The 14,588-nt window shown below is 48.6% G+C and overlaps 1 protein-coding gene across 2 annotated transcripts in view; it reads left to right on the top strand.

Moving 5' to 3' along the window:
- Positions 1-14,588, top strand: part of RARA (retinoic acid receptor alpha) — a 148,298-nt gene that overhangs the window by 131,396 nt on the left and 2,314 nt on the right. For both annotated transcript variants that reach the window (XM_056864005.1, XM_056864006.1), the window contains exons 3-7: positions 186-327; positions 5,695-5,855; positions 6,901-7,077; positions 8,148-8,352; positions 13,119-13,277. In XM_056864005.1, the coding sequence (XP_056719983.1) occupies positions 186-327; positions 5,695-5,855; positions 6,901-7,077; positions 8,148-8,352; positions 13,119-13,277 (844 nt within the window). The remainder of the gene's footprint in view (positions 1-185; positions 328-5,694; positions 5,856-6,900; positions 7,078-8,147; positions 8,353-13,118; positions 13,278-14,588) is intronic.

Genomic DNA, 14,588 nt, shown 5'->3' with positions numbered 1-14,588 from the left:
ATTGAACCTGGGGCCTTCAGCATGCAAAGCAGATGTTCTACCAATGAGCTGCAGCCCCTCCCCTCCATCTGCCCTGAGAGACAGATGCAAGGGAGGGAATCAAGCTTAACCCTACTGCAGGGGGGGAAATGAACTCACGCCCCTTTCTCTTTTTCCCCTCTCCTCCCGCCTGCCCCGCCCTGCAGGGTTTCTTCCGACGCAGCATCCAGAAGAACATGGTGTACACTTGCCACCGCGACAAGAATTGCATCATCAACAAAGTGACGCGAAACCGTTGTCAGTACTGCCGCCTGCAGAAGTGCTTCGAAGTTGGCATGTCCAAGGAGTGTGAGTGAAGGGCAGGGAGGAGGACGGGGACGTGTCTGGCTGCCAGCATCCTGCCGCAGTGCCAAGCCACAATGTCCTTCCCAAATTTAAAACTCGCAAGGGCCGGTGTAGCTCCGTGGCCGGGGGGAGACCAAAGTCTGAGTCTCCTCGGATGCACCGGAGCCACCGGCTATTCTCTTTGGGTTATGTCGCAAGCTCCGTCTGTCCAACTCGTTTCTCAAAATGTGATAAGAATGTTAAAGCATTTTCGAACAATCCAGCGGTTCCCAAGTCAAAAGATGAAAGTCGTGGAGATACAAGAAGGAGATGTACAAAGGGAGAGGCAGATGTGGATGGGAGTGGGAACAAAATAAATTGCAGTTTGACTTGCTCAGGCAGAGCAACAAAGGAGAGAACCAATAAAGTCATCTTTTTTGTTGTTAAAGCAGGTTTCTAGTCCTCAGGATCACGGGGGGGGGGGTGCTTATGTGGTTTTAAGAGTCTTGTGAGCAGAAATTCCTAGTTTTTAGTGAACATAATGCCAGTGTCTTCCATGACCCTCCTTGTAGACTTAGGTCGTTGTTTTCCAACCACGCTATACCCGTGCTAACAGGGGGGAAATTGCTATTCCTGCCCCAAAACAAATCCCTGAACAATTCAAATTTTAGATGGCAAAAGATGACCTTTAGGTCAATATTTAAGGATTTCTCTTTTGCCTAACAGATTTTTTTTGTGGGGGGTAGGGAAGGGTGGCGGTTCTTTCATCAGCACCACAGATGAGAGGATGTTAATCTATTCTGCACAGAGAATCCTACTTCTTCCCCACCCAACCCCTGCAAAACAAAACAAAACAAAAAGCCTCCATTGAGTCACAGGGATTTTTCTAGTTTTCATCCAAAAGACGTGGTGTGAGATCACCCCTCCTCTCCGTGCTAATTTCGAGGGTGTTTCCTCGGCAACCGGTGATTGATGATGTCAGAGATAAATGACGCAGACAGGGCCCTCCTGGCGTCTGCGATGCTTAGTTGTCATGGCTGCCGACTGTAACGGGGTGGGGAGGAGGGAACCCCACTTCGCTGTGACAACGCCAAGGGTTATTAATAAAGCTGTAGGGTAGGCGAGCGGCAGAATGATCCGGCAGAGCAGGAGGGGGTTAGATGGACAGAGACCCAGTGGCTGATCTAAGGCACCCCACGTCTTTCCTTTTTCCTTAGAGCCGCCCAATAGGGTAGGTGGAAATAGAGTGGGCACGGAAGCTGGGGGTGGGAAGAGATCCTATCCTGGCTTGGTTCTGCACATCCAAGTGGCAGCTTTGCTCCTAGGAACCTTCCAACCGCAGGAGCCCCAGCTGCTAACCCTGAAGATGTTTGTTTATTCAGTTCATTTCCATCCTGCCCCTTCCTCTGTGCAGTGAGCCCAGGGCAGCCTATGTGGTCCACCCATTTTACCCTCCCAACAGCCCTATAAAGGTAAGTTAGTCATCGAGGAAGTGAGCGGCCCAAGACTATCCAAATGTAATGGTCCAAGGCCATTACGTTTTATAGCATCGGAACCCAGACTGTCCAGCCATGGCACCCACCAGCTCTCTGCCGCTGCTTCTGCAAAACAAGCACGTCAGAAAGAGAATCCTGAACTTAAATTTCAGGTAGTTTTCCCTATGTTGCAGGAAGGGGCAGTGGAGCGCGTAGGGAATTGACTTTGCCACCCAAACCTTTATCAGGCAGAATTCATACTTAACCGGTTTAGAAACCCAGGGCTGTGGGAGAACCAGGGGACCGGCAGATGGGTCTCTCTCCCTTTTAGGAGCAGGGGCGGGATTGAAGTATAGGTTGAACTATAATGAGATCAAAGGGAGCTGGAGAAGTTGAGGATCTGAGCCGTTTCTCCCAAGTGTGCTTTTAAGATGCCTCCCTCACGCACGCACACCGCCATGTTTCTGAATTCCCCCTCTTGCCCATTCCTCTTGCCGTCTTTCGATTCTTCTTATACCAGCTGCTTTCTCCCCCCCCCCATCCCAACCGCTATGTGATGATGGATGCAGTGTCCCCCCCCCTCCCTAACTGCCTGTCTGGACTGTGCTTTATTGAATTTGCCAAGCAGACATGACTGATTTCCGAATTATCCCCCTCCCTCCCGCCCCCACCTCCTCCCTCAGGCAGGCTGGTGAAAATCTACCAGCCCACCACGAGCGAAGAGCGCATCTGGCGCTGGCGCTGCCTCCCGACGTGTGTGTTTTATTATTATTGTTGTTGTTAACCATCCTCATCCAAGGAGGAGTCATTTTAGAAAAACCAAAAAAAAAAGTCATCTTGTAGACCCAAGGCGAGAGCCGCTGTGCTTCCTCCGGGGTACCTTGTGCAGATTCTGTGGAAAGAGACCCAATCAGAGAGACAGAAATGCATACAACGGGGCTTTTGTGCGGCCTCCATTCTGTGCACAGGGAGGCAGCACTCTCATACGTGCACCCACGATGTGTGATACATACCGCTGTGTGTGTCCACTTCCCTTTTGTGACCTGGGGGGCTCAAAATTGTCATTCTCGTCAGGTATTCCCGCTTAGGTTAATGAAGCACATTCCAATTAAGGGAGCTCTTTATATTCCCTTTGTCTGTTTTAATTTCTTGTCTGTTCCACTTAAAAGAATCCCAACAGTTTACACACAAATACAGTGAAGAAGAAGAGTTGGTTTTTATATGCCGACTTCCTCTACCACTTAAGGAAGAATCAAACCGGCTTACAATCACCTTCCCTTCCCCTCCCCACAACAGACACCCTGTGAGGTAGGTGGGGCTGAGAGAGCTGTATAGGAGCTGTGACTAGCCCAAGGTCACCCAGCTGGCTTCATGTGGAGGAGTGGGGAATCGAACCCGGTTCTTCAGATCAGAGTCCACCGCTCCAAACCACCGCTCTTAACCACTACACCACGCTGGCTGTAGCCAGGGGTGGTCTGGATGGACAGAAGAGCCTGGAAAAGGGCCCCACACCTCCCTACACCCCAGCCCCTCACCTGAAGGAGGACCAGGGCCCTTCATGCAACACTGTGAGTTCCTGCCTGGTTCCCTTGGCGCATCCTTGACCAATTGGCCACATCAAGAATAGCTCTCACCAGTCACAACAAGGGCTGGTTGCCGTTGCAACCATTGGGGTAGGGATGAGACTGCGGTGATGGGGCAAAGCAGTGGGATTCGGCCACTGCCCCACCTGCGGATACTGCAGGGCGCTCAGTGCTGTGCTCCGTATCGATAGTTTTTTCTTTGTTTTAGCTTTTTTTTAGGGCTTATTTTATTTGGTTTTTTTAAATCTGCTGCCTTTTTTAAGTCTACCCAAGTTCTTATCTTGTTTTCTAGTTTTATTGGCACTGTCTTTCTTTTCTTTCTCGCCTTCCCCTCCACCTCCCTTGCTTAATTGTAAGGGTTTCACGTTGGAGCGCAGGCAGGCACTCCCACAGTGCGAGCAGCGTGTTTATTTTATCTATTTATATTTTATCAAGTTTACATATTTTATTTTAACTATTTTAGATATCACTGTTATTTCTTGGTTTTTTATTTTAAGCATTTTATCACGACGGTTGATATGTAGTGGCGGCAAGGAAAGGGGTTTTTGGAAGTGGGAGAAGCCAGGCGGGGGAGCTTTGGAAGGGCTTTTGCCTCTTAATTGAGCTCTGTTACATTCCAAAGCCTTTGTTTGTAATATTCGAAGGACGCTCTCCTGCCTCTCTTTTCACCACCCGACCTGCCTCTGCTCATCACCAGTTTCACCGCCCTCCCGGGCCCCATTGCTGTACTTACCTCCCGGGCCTGAGGAGGTTGCTCAGGAGAGGCAGCATGGTGTAGTGGTTAAGAGCGGTGGTTTGGAGCGGCAGACTCTGATCTGGAGAACCGGGTTCGATTCCCCCACTCCTCCGCATGAGCGGCGGAGGCTAATCTGGTGAACTGGATTGGTTTCCCCACTCCTACGCATGAAGCCAGCTGGGTGACCTTGGCCTAGTCACAGCTGTCTTGGCCCCACCTACCTCACAGGGTGTCTGTTGTGGGGAGGGGAAGGGAAGGCGATTGTAAGCCGGTTTGATTCTCCCTTAAGTGGTAGAGAAAGTCAGCATATAAAAACCAACTCTTCTTCTTCATTTTCTCTAGTGGCTGTAATGGCCAGTCCACCCTGGTAAAGGTTAGATATAAAACCACCACTTTCAAAGGGGTTATGGTAAATATAACATAGATGATTAGAGAGCACACCCCTTGGGGGCTTACTCCAACCTACCTAGGAGCAGCCCACACTGAAAAGGCTCTGTGACACTTCTTGAAGATGCTTGGATACTAGCAAGTCTCCTGTGGAAGAGAGTTCTCCAGGTCTGAGGTCACTTCTCTGCTGTGTGCTTCTGGTACCTGAGATAGTTGTTATATTTTGCTGTGGCTCTCCTTGCTTTCCTCTTTCTCCACTTGCACCTTCAGCATGGCTTGGGGGAGAAATGCTGAGTTTCCTGGGTGCTGCCACCCAAACCTGGGCAGAAACTGGCCTCATATTTGTGCAACTCATGCTCACTTTTCCTTCTCCAATCCCTCACTGGCAAAATCCTTCTGTCCACGTCTCATCTTGAAGAACTCTTCAATCCACCTTTTGGGCTTCTCCTTCAGCATTTCTGCCCTACAGCCTGTTCCGGTCTTCTGTGTTTATTGAGCTCTGTGTCCGGTCTGCTCCCTTCCGCTCACCTTTTGCGTGCTGTCTTTTCCCCTACTTATCTTTACCCTGCTTCCCACCTCTTCACCTTCCCAGTTCGTCAGCATTCCTGCTTCTCTTTTGCTCCCTCCCCAGGCCTGCTGTGGGATCTTTCCAAACCAAACGGTCACTTCCTTTACAGAAACAGCACTTTGTGGCAATTCTGATTTTTGATAAACGAGTAGCGGTCATGTTTGTAAACACTCTCTAACATCAGATTAGCTTACCCAATGGCAGGTGGAGAGGTGGGTAGGAGGCATATGCAGCTAGGCAAGTGGTGATAAAGTAAGAAACTGTATACTACTTTCTCAAGAAGCATGATAAGTTTCAGGCTGAATGCTTGTGGTGCTAAATTTTGGTAAAGTGAGTGCTTGCTGGCACCAGTGGCAGAGACAAAGAATGCAAAGAGTTTCAGATTGTACCTGTTTATCAAACTAACTGTGTTCATTTCTTAAACAAGAGTTCTGTGCGACCTAACTTGTTCTGTCTTCTTTATCCCCTTAACAAGGTGTCAACCTTTTTAGATCCTGCGTATCTCAAGCAGGTATTGAACAACTCGCAAATATTTTAATAATTCTTAATACTTAATGAAGGGCCATCCTCCATTAATAAGGTCTCGCCATCTTGGAGAGCAGCATTCACTCCTGGCCTCCTGTTCTTTGCTTCCCCTTCCAGCCGTCCGGAATGACCGGAACAAGAAGAAGAAAGACACTCCCAAGCAGGAATGTTCAGAGAGCTACGTCATCACTCCGGAGGTGGAGGATCTCATCGAGAAAGTGCGAAAGGCCCACCAGGAGACCTTCCCCGCCCTCTGCCAGTTGGGAAAGTACACCACAGTGAGTGGTAACCCATAGTATCAAGGGTTAATTGTTTTTCCCTTTACTTAATTTTATACCCTGCCCCTTTCCTGGGTCACAGGGCTCTAGGCAGCGTACAACACTCAGTGAACAAACGATCAGTAAAGATGGCACTTACAAGATCTTAAAATACAATCCGTACACATGAACACATGAAGCTGCCTTATACTGAATCAGATCCTTGGTCCATCAAAGCCAGTGTTGTCTACTCAGACCGGCAGCGACTCTCCAGGGTCTCAGGCAGAGGTCTTTCACATCACCTACTTGCCTAGTCCCTTTAACTGGAGATGCCGGGGATTGAACCTGGGACCATAGTAAGATAGTATCTTTACTCAGAGCCATGCTCAGAGTGGTAAAATTGCGGGTGGCCGTGGCAGAGGGGCGTCTCAACAGAGACTCTGTCTAGGATTGCAGATACTATGTGCTAACAAACCTTTCCAATTCTCTTCCCCCAGAAACCATATTCTTCCACCTGAATAAATGCATGCACGCCAGTTCATAATCTACTCTGCTGCTGTTGGCTAGGGAACAGGAAGTGCTTTCACCAGGCGCTTTCAGCATTTTCAAGTTTATTTCAGGAGCTATAAGGGCTAGAAACTTGCATGCTGAAATTCTCAGGGGGGAAACTTCTCCATGAGACCATCTGTTTTGTTTGTCAACGTCAGGCTGCATAGTCTCCCGTTCTCCAATATTGTGGTTCCAGTTCTTACAGAGCAGGGGATATTAACACCAGAATAGTCCTACAGATAATTTCTCCATAGGATGACAAATGACATCAGGGACACTCACTAACATTACCTTGGAGGAGGCAGTGGATTTCCTCCGAAATCCCCATTCTTCAATTGGGCGAGCTCTGAATAGATCCTCCACACCCAGTACTTGTTCTTCCAAAGAGGAAATTCTTATGGGGGCTCAGATCCACTCATGATCAGGTGTCAAATACACTGGACCTCTCCTTTTTCTTTTCTTTTCCCATCCTCTCACCCTGATCTTCTGATGTCTTTCCCCATCCTCCCTGCCACAGAATAACAGTTCGGATCAGCGGGTGTCTCTCGACATTGACCTGTGGGACAAGTTCAGTGAACTGTCCACGAAGTGTATCATCAAGACAGTCGAATTTGCCAAGCAGTTGCCAGGTTTTACCACGCTCACCATCGCCGACCAGATCACGCTCCTCAAAGCAGCCTGCCTCGATATCCTGGTGAGTAAGGATGCCCAGCCCCTCAAATGCCACTAGGAGCCAGCGTGGCATAATGGTTAAGAGTGGTGGTTTGGAGCAGTGGACCCTGATCTGGAGAATCGGGTTTGATTCCCCACTCCTCCACATGAGCGGAGGAGGCTAATCTGGTGAACCGGGTTTGATTCCCCACTCCTCCACATGAGCAGCGGATGCTAATTCTTCCTTAAATGGTAGAGAAAGTCTGCATATAAAAACCAACACTGCTTCTTTTTCTTCTTAATCTGGTGAACCTGGTTGGTTTCCTTGATCCTCCATATGAAGTCAGCTGGGTGACCTTGGGCTAGTCACAGCTGTCTTAGAGCTCTCTCAGCCCTACCTACCTCACAGGGGCCGTTTATGCTTGGTAATTAGCAGCGTGTTCCAGGCTGAAATGCCCTGCATATTTTTTTTATTTCTTCACGCTGAACCATCATTCCAGATGTCACTGCAAAGCCGGTGCATACCTGCTTCACATTTCTTAAGAGCCCCTTTAACACAACCTTTTGTATTTGCTCTGCCCCCGCCCCCACATCGAAGCATTCACTGAAGGAAGCATGCAGAATCTCAGCCGTGGCTTAGCTATGCAAACGACTATAGCTAAAGACTATGCAAACGAAGGAGCAGGCAAGTGTGTGTGTGTGTGTGTGTGTGTGTGTGTGTGTGTGTGTGTGTGTGTGTGTGTGGAATTTGTTTGACTTTCTCCTCTTGCATCGGGACTGTGAATAGTTATTTTAAAGGTCAGATTTAAAAAATCAGCATTGAACGAGGAGCAGAATCGACCCTGCATAAATGGCCAGGGTGTCTGTTGTGAGGAAGGGAAGGTGATTGTAAGCTGGTTTGATTCTTCCTTAAGTGGGAGAGAAAGTCGGCATATAAAAACCAACTCTTCTTCGTCTTCTATCTTCAACCAAGGAAACCTTTGGAAATGTAGACTCTGTAGAGAGACCGAGGGCACCTCATTCTTACCCACCCCTCAACTCACAGCTGCATCCCAGAGTAGCCTGTGTTGCTCAGCTCATATGACGCATGCTCTCCCGTGCGCCCCTTCCTAGATCCTGCGGATATGCACACGCTACACCCCGGACCAGGACACCATGACTTTCTCAGATGGCCTGACGCTCAACCGCACTCAGATGCACAACGCGGGCTTCGGGCCCCTCACGGACCTGGTCTTTGCCTTTGCCAACCAGCTGCTGCCGCTCGAGATGGACGATGCCGAGACGGGCCTTCTCAGCGCCATCTGCCTCATATGTGGGGGTGAGTGCTGTTGCTAAGAGGCAATACCTCCCTGATCAGGACCAAGTCCTAGAAATGTATCCTCTGATCTCAGGGCGCAGTCGTGAAATGTGTGTAGCCATAGCGCTGCACTGTGGAAACCCAGGGCTTTGCTCTGTGTGTATGTGTGTGTGTGTGTATGAATTAAAATGATAGATAGCTGCCCCTTGGACCTTCAGATGGCTGCTAACCCATAAGGGATAAAGACAGGAAGAGCTCAGAGCAGAGCTATGGTGGCTGCCTGTCCTGGCTTTAAATTACCAGAGCTGCAACATAGGATAGTGTTCTGGTAACTGGTGTCATAAACTTATTTTAATAGGATATTTTCATGCATATGGGCTCCGTAGGAATCCCTCTACGAGCACCAAGAATGAGCGAGTCGCAGTCAGTCCTGAACTAATTCCACAATTTATCACCAATAATTAACCTTAATGAATTTTTTTAAAAAAATTGGCACTGGGGAGCCTGTTCATAAGAATTCTTCCACAGCAGTCTGTGTGCTGCCAAAATTGTATTTTGGAACTTAAAAAAAAATGCATCCAGTACTCTTTGCAGTTACCTCAATGAGAACTAGGCACTTGTCTAAACTGGGCCTGCTTCTAATTGAGGCAGTAAGCTAGCTTCTCTCTATTCAAACAGCAGACCAGGGTGTGTGGGGGGGGTGCGTTTCCCCTGGTTGAATGCCCCTCTTTGCAAAAATGTCTTCCCTTAGCAAATCAGATGTTGGGGAAGAAGCGTTGCTAGTTTTCTCTGTGCAGAGATCATTTTATACGGAGAAGCATGCAATTATCTGAGTCGTTCTGCCCCTCTCCCCCTGGAAGAATAGGTCCGAAGTCAAGACGCAGGATTACCACCTCAGTGACAAATGGGCAAAGGATGAGCCAAGCTGTTGCTAAATTCTTGACAGCACAAGCGTTTTTTGTCGAGCGAGTGTTCCCAGGAGGAAGTGTTTGCAGTAAAGGAAGAAAAAAATGCTTTCTGGAAGATGTGGACGAGGGCCAGTTTATATACTCATTAGGATCCAGTGATTAAGCTTTTCCTGGACAGTCCCATTTCTGGCTGCATGTGGGGGGAGTTTATGTGTTTGGACGCTCTGCCTGCACACCCATGCCAAGCAGGTCGAGGAGACGAGTTCACCCTGGCCTCCCGTGGAGCCGTCTGCCTGACACAATGTTTTCCAATGTGCAGAGAAGGGGTGTTGTTTGTGGAGGGGGGCCTTGATGCAGCCCCCCTACCACCTTCTGGCCACTATTGCAACCCAATGCCAGAAGTGGAACAGTGTGTGTGTGGTTAAGAGAGCCAGCGTGGCGTAGTGGTTAAGAACAGTGGTTTAGAGCGGTGGACTCTGATCTGGAGAACCGGGTTTGATTCCCCACTCGTCCTCCACATGAGCGGCGGAGGCTAATCGGGTGAACTGGATTTGTTTCCCCACTCCTACACACGAAGCCAGCTGGGTGACCTTGGGCAAGTCACAGCTCTCTCAGCCCCACCTACCTCACAGGGTGTCTGTTGTGGGGAGGGGAAGGGAAGGTGATTGTAAGCAGGTTTGAGTCCCCTTTAAGTGGTAAGGAAAGTCGGCATATAAAAACCAACTCTTCTTCTTCTTCTTAACCCTTTTGCCCTGGGAGGCTGACCAAGTCTTTGCATTCACACACCAGCAGAAAAAAAAACTTTAAAACTTGATTCTGCTGGTGTTTTGAGCGCTAGACTTTGTCAGCCTCCCAGGGCCAAAGGGTTAACCACACACGCTAAATACAAACTTGGCTGGAGATATTTAGCCTGCCCAAACCTGGCCATTGTGAATGTTCTATTTAAAAATGCGCAAAACAACAAAATGAAAACTCAGAACTGTGCCAAATATCCCCCCCATACCTGCCTTCTAATGCTAGAAGCTACAAACCAAATCTGATGAAAAAAACAATCACCTGGACTTGGCTTCCCCCAAGTCCGTTAGCCCTGGGAACTGTAACTTGGAGAGAGAGGGAGAACTGAGAATTCCCTGGGCGCGATCTTCGCACACAAGCCCCAAGAGCTCTGGGACGCTGAGAGCAGCACCCGTAACAGGCCTTTTCTGGAGCCGCTGCCAGGAATGGCCCGACATACCTTCATGCATTTCCTCCGCAGCTCTCAGAGCAAGAAATATTTTGTGTGTGTCCTCATTAAAGCCTTGCTTATGCCTTGCCAAGTACCGGATTGTGTTGTTGCACTGCGAACGTCCACACGTATTGCCTGATGCTAAGGGAAGGGGGCGAGGAAGGAGTATGTGCCGCATCCCTGCCTAACAGCACCGCTTGGTGGCCGAGCGGGAGAATGCTTCCTAGTAGAAGCCACCAAAGAGCTTGTGATTTTGTGTGGATGGATAAGATGTGTGATTTGTGTGGATGGATGTGCGCACACCTGAGTATGTGCAAGGTATTCGGTTGCCCCAAGCAAGGTACACCCATCCCTTCCAGTGTGGTGTAGTGGTTAAGAGCAGCGGGCTGTAATCTGGAGAACTGGGTTTGATTCCTGGCTCCTCTACTTGAGTGGCGGACTCTAACCTGGTGAACTGGGTTTGATTCCCTGCCCCTCTGCATGAGCAGCGGAGTCTAATATGGTGAACCGGGTTTGATTCCCCGTTCCTCCACATGCAGCCTGCTGTGCACCTTGGGTTAGTCGCAGTTCTCTCAGAACTCTCTCAGCCCCACCTTCCTCACAAGGTGTATGCTGTGGGGAGGAGAAGGGAAGGTGATTGTAAACCGCTTTGAGGCTCATTATGGTAGAGAAAAGTGGGGTGTAAAAACCAGTTATTCTTCTTCCTGGATCTGTGCTGCCCGCTGGGTACAAGCCAAGCCCCTACAGTGGCACAGGGCCAGGAGCAGATGCCAGTCCCCTGCCCTGCTGCCGATGGCTGGGAGCGGGCCAAGTCCCTGTGGGTCATCCGCCCTTATGATGGCTACAGAAGTCCCTTGGCACACCCTGCACATGTGTCTGCTTGGAGGATTTTAAATAATTTTCGTAACTTATCATTAAAGAGGTAGAAGAAATTGAGACGCCAAAATATGTGTTTCGGAATACACCCATCAACTGCAGCTTCCCTGGGAAAACAATACATAGAAGAATAAGTGAATAAACCAAGTGAATAAAAGGCCAATGGAAGAATTTCAAAACAACTGGAAACTTTATTACTCATGTGTTTCTTAAAAGGTTGTATAAGCAGAATTGAGTTTGGTTGGCTATAGGCTTATGTAAGGAAGAAAACATGAGAAATTAAATTAAAAAATAAGTTAATGTTAAAAATATTAGCTATATAGAGAATAAGCTAGCAAGTAGAAAACAAAGGAGCCCCGTGGCGTAGAGTGTTAAGCTGCAGTACTGCAGTCCAAGCTCTGCTCACGACCTGAGTTTAATCCAGACGGGAGTCGGTTTCAGGTCGCCGGCTCAAGGTTGACTCAGCCTTCCATCCTTCCGTGGTCGGTAAAATGAGCACCCAGCTTGCTGGGGGTAAAGGGAAGATGACTGGAGAAGGCACTGGCAAACAACCCCATAAACAAAGTCTGCCTAGGAAACGTTGGGATGTGACGTCACTCCATGGGTCAGGAATAACCTGGTGCTTGCACAGGGGATCTTTACCTTTTAGGAAAAAAAGAGGACCATATATCAAGAGGGTTGTCTGGGTTCAGCCGTGGCCTCTGCAGCTGCGTCAGGTGCGGCCTCCCCAGACTTCAGTGCCGGGGGAAGCCAATGCAGAGGTGGCAGACAAGGCTGCAGCATACATTCCGACCCCATGGGTTGGCACCTGACATGGGGGGGGGGCCCCCGCCGGGGAAGCTCCCAGCGAGTCCACCCTGCCAGGAGAAGGAGCTTGCACCGGGGCAGCTGAGCTGGGGAAGGGATAGAGTCCTGCCCAACACTGGCTCGCCCGAGGGGAACATGGCCTGTTGATCAGCTGATTGGTGGGCGGGGAAGCCTAGGCGAGCAGGGAACCACCGCTGCCGGGGAGAAGGGGCCAGGGAGCCCAAAGATGGACGCAACCACCGCCCACCCTGCCTCCAGCCCCAAGAAGGTGAGGGATGAGACGCGGGGAGGCAAGAAAGATCTCTGGGGCCCCACTTACCTGCGGGATGAGAGGGCAAGAGAGACAGCATAAACTGTTCATTTTGAAAGAGTTCATTCCCCATGCATGTTGGCTTTAAGGAAACTGATTATTTTGGCTGCAGAATTTGGTTCCTTTTCAGGGCTTTATCCCTTTACTGACTCTCTGCTTTCCCAAATACAGAATATTATTCTCCTGCGCAAGATTAAATGCTTTGCCGTTAGGGGAACTAACAGGTAGACTTCAAGGTATCCCCTTCTCAAGTCGATTCTGTAACTCAGGAGACCGAGACACCATTTGTCATCTTTTCATTGATTGCAAGAAACACAATGTGGCCCATGAGAAATGGATCTATAGATATATTCAAAACTGGAGCCCTGATACTAAGCAAGAGCTTGTAGTTAAGCTACTAGCAGATATTGATCCAAATGTGTCCTTGGCGGTCGCAATATTTTGGTGTATGGCATTTAGTGGTATTATCTTTTAAAATTTTAACCTATATTTTTAGTTATTTATAAATACAAAAACTGAAATGAATGTTATAGATGACTTTTGATATTTTGTTGTTTTATACGTATTTTATTCTCCTTTTTGCTTGTGACCTGTTGGTCTTTGAGCAGTAGATAAATGGAATTGGGATGGACTTTGTTTCTGCAACTCTCTCCATCACTAGATCGGCAAGACCTGGAACAGCCAGACCGAGTGGACAAGTTGCAGGAGCCGCTGCTGGAAGCCCTGAAAATCTACGTGAGGAAGCGGAGGCCCAGCAAGCCCCACATGTTCCCCAAAATGCTCATGAAAATTACAGACCTGCGGAGCATTAGCGCAAAGGGTAAGGGGGCTGAGGCTGCAGCCTCCGAGAACCACTCTCTTTTTATTCCTTTAAGACCTTTCCAAACTTGGAACCCACATTTAACCTCCAGGTGGAACGCCTAAATCGAAGAAGAAGAGTTGGTTTTTATATGCCGACTTTCTCTACCACTTAGAGAAGACTCAAACCAGCTTACAACCACCTTCCCTTCCCCTCCCCTCAACAGACATCCTGTGAGGTAGGTGGGCCTGAGAGAGCTCTAGCAGAGCTGTAACTTGCCCAAGGTCACCCAGCTGGCTTCGTGTGTAGGAGTGGGGAAACCAACCTGGTTCACCAGATTAGTGTCTCCCACTCATGTGGAGGAGTGGGGAATCAAACCTGGTTCTCCAGATCAGAGTCCACCACTCCAAACCACCACTCTTAACCACTACATTGTTAAGGACAATGAGGACACAGAAGATCAGTGTTAGCTGTTGCCAGGTCCCTCTTCGCCACCGGCAGGAGGTTTTTGGGGCAGAGCCTGAAGAGGGTGGAGTGTAGGGAGGGAAGGGACTTCAATGCCATACAGTCCAATTGCCAAAGCTGCCATTTTCTCCAGGTGAACTGACCTCTATGGGCTGGAGATCAGCTGTAATAGCAGGAGATCTCCAGCCGCTACCTGGAGGTTATCAATCAATATAAGAAACAGCACAATACACAAAATGTGCAAGTGAAATATATCAGTGACAAAACATGTAACAATACAAATAACATAAAGCCACAAAACAATATGTACAATGTAGCCAACACAGGTAGCAGCTAACTATTCATGATGAAATAGACATGAAAGAATATGTCCATCAAGAAGGTAAGTACTGAATATGATACAATGTCATAAAGATACGAACAATTTGTTTTCCCATAGGAAGAACCGGAGAACTGTGAACAGAACCCCGATCAATCCACAGCTGCAACAGCAGTTTAAAGGACGTGTCGTCTAGATCATGTGACCACGTTTCGCTATGGGCTTCATCAGCTGTATAACCATAAAAGACAATTTAAAAAAAAAACCAATGGGTATTTGCAGTAGACCCGAAGGTTCCTTCTTGACGAGATCTCTTGGAAAGGAACCTTCGGGTCTACTGCAAATACCCATTGGGGGTTTTTTTAATTGTCTTTTATGGTTATACAGCTGATGAAGCCCATAGCGAAACGTGGTCACATGATCTAGACGACACGTCCTTTGAACTTCTGTTGCAGCTGTGGATTGATCGGGGTTCTGTTCACAGTTCTCCGGTTCTTCCTATGGGAAAACAAATTGTTCGTATCTTTTTGACATTGTATCATATTCAG

This window comes from Euleptes europaea, chromosome 18 (genome assembly GCF_029931775.1).
Source record: "Euleptes europaea isolate rEulEur1 chromosome 18, rEulEur1.hap1, whole genome shotgun sequence".
NCBI lineage: Eukaryota > Metazoa > Chordata > Lepidosauria > Squamata > Sphaerodactylidae > Euleptes > Euleptes europaea.
Note: the sequence above shows the minus strand (reverse complement) of the source record. Positions and strands in the feature narration are given on the sequence as shown.